Source organism: Mauremys reevesii, linkage group 10 (assembly GCF_016161935.1).
Source record: "Mauremys reevesii isolate NIE-2019 linkage group 10, ASM1616193v1, whole genome shotgun sequence".
Classification (NCBI taxonomy): domain Eukaryota; kingdom Metazoa; phylum Chordata; order Testudines; family Geoemydidae; genus Mauremys; species Mauremys reevesii.
In genome coordinates, this window is record NC_052632.1 from 68,433,110 (window position 1) to 68,440,239 (window position 7,130).

General features: G+C 43.8%; 1 protein-coding gene across 1 annotated transcript; it reads right to left on the reverse strand.

The window, feature by feature from the left end:
* Window positions 1–334: 334 nt before the first annotated feature.
* On the reverse strand, window positions 335–6,254 carry GDE1 (glycerophosphodiester phosphodiesterase 1). The gene is made up of 6 exons (XM_039491057.1): window positions 5,955–6,254; window positions 4,361–4,536; window positions 3,421–3,526; window positions 2,522–2,614; window positions 1,213–1,424; window positions 335–528 (listed from the first exon to the last, which is right to left on the reverse strand). The coding sequence occupies exons 1-6, from the start codon at window positions 6,189–6,191 to the stop codon at window positions 381–383; spliced, it is 972 nt and encodes a 323-aa protein (XP_039346991.1). The 5' UTR covers window positions 6,192–6,254; the 3' UTR covers window positions 335–380.
* Window positions 6,255–7,130: the final 876 nt, after the last annotated feature.

Genomic DNA, 7,130 nt, shown 5'->3' on the forward strand with positions numbered 1-7,130 from the left:
CAAAAGCTGCTGCTGACTTAAAATCAAGGATTAAATCAAGTAAAGAAACAGTTTGATTAGATGACTTATAAGCCTAGGTAACTAGTCTATACTACTAGTTACCAAATCAGTTGATCACAACTGATCTTTTTAGACCATACAGCAATTTCCTCTGATAGCAGAGGCACGCAACATTTCTCCTCAGCACTAATGCTGATTGTGGCTCGGCCTAGTAGTGTGACAGAGGGGTTTTGCTGTGATTTAAGATCCAATCATACAGTACAAGCAAAAAAACCCAACTTATGTATGCAGCCTCATTCTGCATCTTTGGACCCGTTGGTGCTGAACTCAGATCTGCATGAACCAGGATGGCATATTTAAGAGTCCCATACAGTGTAAGTCTAATAGTGAGGATCACAGTCCTCCACCAAGCTGTCTGTGATGTAGCTGGTCTCAAGGACATTCTCATAGTACATTTTTTCTGTAAATGTGTTCACGGTCCAGCCAACCACTTGAACGCCTCGTGAAGACCACTGCCTCACATACTCTCTGTAAAGAACAAAGATACTGTAAGGAGAAGATCAAGACTACCATGAACACAGGCTAAAGCAAAGAGCTTTCCTATACAATATACATTCTCCACAGCAGGGGTAGTCGTCTTTTTTTTTTTTGGGTCAAGGTCCAAATTTCTAGGTCCAAGTATAGTCAAGGTCCAGACTCCAGAGAAAACAATAAAAAAACGATAAGTAAATAAAAAGACTTCGGTGTTTGTTCAAAAGCATCTGGAGGTCTGCATTTGGCCCACGGTCTGCCTATTTTTTAATTAATTAATAAGGAGATATACCTATCTCATAGAACTGGAAGGGACCTTGAAGGGTCATCAAGTCCAGTCCCCTACCTTCACTAGCAGGACCAGGCTCCGCATTCCACCTTTCTACAATAGCCCTTTACAAACAAGGCAACAGCAACAAATTTCCCTCCTTTGTTTTAAGTTAAGGTGTAGCACTGGGGGTAAAAATGTGAATGGGGAGGATATATAAATATGAAAAAATAAATTGCATATATTATTGAATAAGAGACCCGTTTAAAATAGCATACAGTACACTCAGATTCTGCTGTTCGTGTACATCATACTCTTCTAAATCATGGTCCCATCTTACCTCTTCCTATTTTATTACATGATTACCTCTGGCTACATTAGCTCCTCCTGAAAATTTATGCTTTACCACTTACTGTGAAATGTAATTTTTCTGCATGAGGAAAGCTGAAACCCCACACAGGTACCACAAGAAGTTGTGCAGGCTCCAGTCCAGAATGATGTCCATCATCATATACCCATAGTGCTTCCAAAAGCAATCAAAACGAGGCTTCCCATCTCCAAAATGACTAAGGCTCCAGGGCCTGTGTGTTAATGCTGTAACAACGTTCCTATCAGATTGCCGCATCTGGAAGACCAAGGTGAGAAAGTTGTACTTAGCAGATGATGCCAAAATTCCAGGGCTACACTCTAGATTAGACAGACTTGCAAACAGGAACATTTGAAGCTGAAGGAATGAGAGGCACTAGTCTGTGAATTTGCAGTTCTAGCAGAGTTCTTTTTCCTCCAAGATGATGATTAACCTGGTTTTGAAACTATTTATTGTAAGTGCCTGTATTGTTTCCCTTGGGTAATCCCTTTATTGAATAAGTGACACTTATGTTAAGGCTTGAATCCTGCATTGCTTGTGCACACAAGACTCCCATATAAGTCAATGGGAGTTATGGGTGTGCAAGGAAGGTAAGGTAGGGTCCTCAGCCTCAAATTCTGGCTTGCTGGAAGTTAATGTACACTTGTCAGTATCAGCAAGTCAACCAACTTCAGTCACTGTATAAATACAGCTTAGCGTGCTGTTTAGGAGGCTAGACAGTTTACTTCATTTAGACCAGTTTGTAAAGAGAGAGAGGAGATAGCAAAAGAAGAAGTAAGGAAAATAGCAAAAGGTACAACAAAAAGGACTCAAAGGAGGAGGACAAAACTAGAGAAACAAATTCAGGAATGCCTATGATTCTGTAAGGTGAGAAGGGAAGGGAAATAGACAGCTGAGCAAGGGAACCATGCACATGGAGGAATAATAATGGGAATTAGGAGACCATTTATTTGAATGTATTCTAAACTTCCATAATAATCTGACACAGGTGTAATCTGTTGATAGATACCTCAGCATCAATATCACTTAGTGTCAATTTTAAGCTAATGAACCTTTATCAGTGTAATTCTTGGGGTTGGGGAGGAAGAGAGTTATTCAAGATTTATCTAATCAGTATGGAAGGGTCTGACAAGGTTGCAACGGTGAGTGGGGGTATATGAGGATTGAGAGTCGAATACCCCAGTCCTCCCCTCATTTCAACCCTTACTTTTAAGTGTGTTCTTAATTATTTAAGAATGATCCCCATGTACTCTGGAGTTACACTTCTCCACAAGAGTATACTCATCGTATTACAGTGATTGTGACATGGTGTACATAAAACTAAAACAGCGAAATAGGCCTTTAGGAAGTTTTACCTTATAGACAATCTCTGGTATGAAAGAGCAGACAATGCTACTGTTGTACAAACGAGGATATTCCAGATAGAGGAGTTTTAGGGCATCAACTGCCTGTCAAGGAAAGATAAATACATAGAATGTACGTTGTAGTCATAGGTAAAATTTAAAAAAAGAGTTCATTAGGATACAGAAAGACTCCACTTTAGTGCGTTTTTTTTTTTCTTGAGGGGTTGGAATTAGAAAGGGGAAGGAGGAAAGCAGCATTTAAGTTTGTCTACAGCTCAAGGGCTGTAGACGTTGTTTGTTATGCAACATTCATAGATTGCAACATAAAAGGATGTACAGTATTTATCACTCTGTGCATGCCTCATGCAGGCTTTCAATAACCAGGAAGTGCACTAAGAGCTAAGAGAGATATAACCCCTGACGAGGTCTATTGCTATAAAGCATTTGCAGCATTAACTGTGGTTCGGTTTTGAAAGAAAACATTTTTTCTATATATCATGTCAGAAAAACTATACTGTTTATGAACAAGCAAACCATTACCTACCAAAAGTACCCCATGTCATGGTGCTAACAACTACAGACAAGCAGGACAGCCCATCATGATTTCTCTTCTTCCACACAAATAGGTGGTAGGGAGGAGCCAGTTATTCATTCACTTAGATTCAGTGCATGCTTGTGACATTACCAGAGCCCAACATGTCAGTGAGCCACATTCTAATTATGGTTGTCAGCGTCCTTGTGCAATGGAAAGAATGAAGCATGAAAAAGTTGTCTCAGTTTTATAAAACCAAACTTAACTTTCTGCAAAAACAGGCCCAAGACCTCTCTCACTGAAGTTAAAGGGAGTAGTGCTATAGACTTCAAAGGGAGCAATCCAATGAAATGGTGAGTGAAGCACTTAGCAACAATACCTGATTTACATGGCCTTTGACATCGAAGTAGATTATAAGGTTATAATGCATACATTCCATAACGGCTTCTTTCAAAGTTGGTACTTTTTCACCCCGGAAATCTCTCCTACAGAAAGGTATGAAGAGTTCAGTGGAATGCATCCAATCCAGGAGAACTCCAAGAACAAAGAGGAAGGAAAGATTCCATTTGAACTGTGCCAAGGTGTAGAGTCTATTATATTAAATACAACAAATGCATAAACTAATGGAGCTCCCTCTTTAAAAAAAAAAAGATCATTCACAGTAACATTTTAGGAGACTTATTCTTGTAAATATTCCAGCAAGTGTATATATTTCTTTGCCTACATATTGTGAGAATGGAGATAATTAACACTGATGTCAAGATCAAAGGTCTTATCTGAGACCTTCTTAGAACTCCAAGTAATTCCTTTCCAACAGTATAACCCTTATGTTTTAGAAAAAATGAGTCATCCCACCATTCATACAAAGATACACATGATCATTTAAATAAGCTAATCTAATTAAGAGATGTGTCAATAAAATTCACTTTAGAAATAGCTACCCTAGCAAGTTTTGAAAAGTAGCAATAGTCCCAACATATGAAGTGTTTTTCAGACCAAACCCTGTCCTAAAAAGTGTTTGGTCAAGATTAAGTGGAGGTTAACACTGCTTATGCATTAGATGTTGGAGAATCTCATCCTTAAAATCAAAATCACTCAGTTCTGCTTCATGGTTCCCACTCCAAGAAGGGGTAAGGAGACAGATTCTGATCTGCCTCCAACATAAAACAAGGGGCACCACATGCATGTCAAAAAGTTTTAAGGGGTTTTTAGTCACGGATGGGTCAAAATCAAATTTTATTTATGATGGATGTTTTGGTACTGTAGAAACATTTTCAAAAATGAGAAGAAGTATTAGCAGACTATTGCTGATCATTTACCATAGTCTATGTTTTGCAGCTGGATTAAGCTTCCTAATTTCTTCAAACGTAAAATCACGTAAACTCCCAGACCCATCAGTTGTCCTTTCTACTGTATCATCATGCATTAGAATGGGAATGCCATCTGCAGTGAATTCAAGGTCCAGCTCCACGCCTGTGGCTCCATTCTCAGCTGCCTTTAAAACAAAAAAGAAAAACTATTTAAATATAAAGATGGGTGCTACAATGCTTACTTTGTATTCTAATACAGTTGCCAGGCTACTAATATTCTCTAAGATTGAGAATTCTCTAAGATTGTTGGAAGAATGTTTTGTCACATTTGTTTTGTCACATCCAGTTCAAAATAAAAGTTGGATTATTCTGTTCGCTACTATGCCAAACTGATTTAAAAGCAAAAAGAGTAATACACAGTATTTACCACACACCTGTTTCTGCTGTTCACAGCTTTCTCAAAGAACTGCAAAGTGGTAACAGACCATTCTTTCAGTTTCTATTATTCAGACCTCTGAGGGAGGCAGTGAAACTGACAGGAATTTGGTCCAGTTTAATTTGCTGCTGCTTTGAAAGCAGAGAAGGGAAGTAGAGCTATTTACTCTAAATATGACCAAAATTGGAGTTGGTGGGACTAGCAGAAAGCCCGCCCCGGTACCATCCTGGCAGCAGCTGGGATAGCCCTGCATCTGTTAATGTCATATTGTACATAATTTTCTGTCTCTCCCCACCACTGACAATTTCAAGTTGGGAGGCACCTCCAGCTGAGAAGACCCCTAGAACAGTGTTTCCCAAAGGGTGGATCGTGAGTTGCAGTAAAGTTCCAGAGAGTGGAGAATAAGCCCATTATGCACTCACACCATAATGGGGGCTCATGTCCTGCAACACTGGGCCCAGCTCCCCACTCTGGGCATTGCAACCTGGTACACGGAGTAGCAGTGCCACTCCTGTTTGTCTAACTGCCCTGCCAAATACGAGAGGCACTAGGCCACAATGCCACTCACTCAAATGTGGTCCACTGCTGCTCCTGAATGGCGCTGTGACCCCATGTGCTGGGTCACCAAGCCAGGGAGCAGGGCCCAGCCCCATGGGGCAGGAACTGCCACCCACTTCACTCTCCAACCTCCCCAATTCCAGGGCCTCCCCTCCCCAGCCCACCAGACTAGGATTTAGGGTAGAGGATGCATGTATGGGTGGGTCGCAAAACGCAGTGGGTGGGTGGTTTTAGTGAAGAGTTTGGCCCTGGCAGGTAGGTAGGGCTCTAGGAGGAAAGGGGGGCAAGGATGCCAAGGATTGAGGAAAAGTAGATGGTCCAGGGGGTGAAGAACAGTAACCCCTAGCACCCAAAGGGGCGGGGCTCCGGTGGGTCCCAGAGATTAAGGCAGAGGGGTCAGTTGGGTGTGCCTGGTGACTGCTGGAAAGGGTGGGCTCTCCCAAAGGCCGGGGTCCCCACGGAGCGAGCAATACCTCTGGGGGCAGGCAGCGCGTGGGGTGCATCAGGCTCAGTACGGAGGAGGTGGGGTGTACTGGCAGGAGGAGGGGCTCGAGCCCCCCCCCCCCAGGTCCCTGGGGAGTTGGGAGGGGGGTTCCCCCGGTGGCTGACCTGTCTGATGGCCGCCAGCGTGTTCTCGGGCGCGTCGTGCCCGCCGCCGCGGTGGGCGATGCGGGCGGCGGCGCCGCGGGGCTGCACGATGTGCTGGGCCCGCTGCAGGGAGACCGGCTCGAGGCTGAAGAGCCGCAGCGCCAGGTAGAGGCCGCCCGTGAGCAGGCAGGAGAGCGTCGGGCTGCGGCTCAGCACCAGCAGCGCCCCCAGCAGCGTCGTGAAGGCGCCCACCAGCATGGCGGCGGGAGGGGTGAGGGGTAACGGGTACCCGCCCGCCCCCCAGCGGCCGTGCTGACCCAGGGCCTTTACCCCGTGATCACACAATCACCCTCACTGATACCCATCAGCCAATCAGCATCCGGCATTCGATTTCCAACCACCAATCCACCTCCAGCGGATCTCTGCCATCAGCCAGTCAACAGCAGCCACTGGCAATCGCCACCCAATCGCCATCCAGCGCTCGCCTCGCCTATGTCCGTCAGCCAATCCTCAAGGACAGTCTGAGAGAATCTGGGGAAGCGGCGTGGCACTGCCTGGGAGCGGCTTGTCTGGTCCCACGGTGCTGGCAGAGCTTGAGTCTGCTCAGACTCTCCTGGAAGTGTCTGGAGGGGGATGTTCAAAGGTGCAAAGGGGAATCTTACCGCCAACTCCTAATGTTCAATAAACGATAAGTCAAGAATGCAAAAAGAAAACACCAGAACAGCTTAAAATCGTGATTAAAAAATGCACATTGGGTTCTTTTTGTCATCTGTTTCCTACATCTGTATCTGGGGCACCCTGTTCATATATTCAAGCTTTCCTCTGCAATCGTGAGGACTAGAAACTTACTTTTTATACTCAAAACCTGAGATTATCATACAATCATTTGATTCCAGCAGGTGTAGCTTTAAGAAAACCAACAATCTTGAGAGGTGGAATAATTCCTATTTGTGCCTTTGAAAATCTCCCCTTTGTTGCCATAGAGCATGGAGAAAGTCATGATACAATTCTATTTAATTAGCCAGCTATGTATGTCTGGCTGTTATTCTCAGGGTTTGGCCATCAATTTAGTATATTCTAGGCTAAATATATTGTGGCTGGTACTACTTGGATTTTGTAATTTTGGCAATGCCAGTGCGTATAATAACCCTGCATTTGGTAACCAGGGTGATGCAAGTGTTTTGCAGTAATGCTGCA

Coding starts and splice junctions, on each gene's coding strand:
- GDE1 (XM_039491057.1), bottom strand. CDS start 6,191: ATGCTGGTGGGCGCCTTCACGACGCTGCTGGGGGCGCTGCTGGTGCTG. Junction 1,425..2,521: donor TACCAGAGATTGTCTATAAG/GTAAAACTTCCT, acceptor TTGGTCTTCCAG/ATGCGGCAATCTGATAGGAA. Junction 529..1,212: donor CAGAAAAATTACATTTCACA/GTAAGTGGTAAA, acceptor TGTTCTTTACAG/AGAGTATGTGAGGCAGTGGT.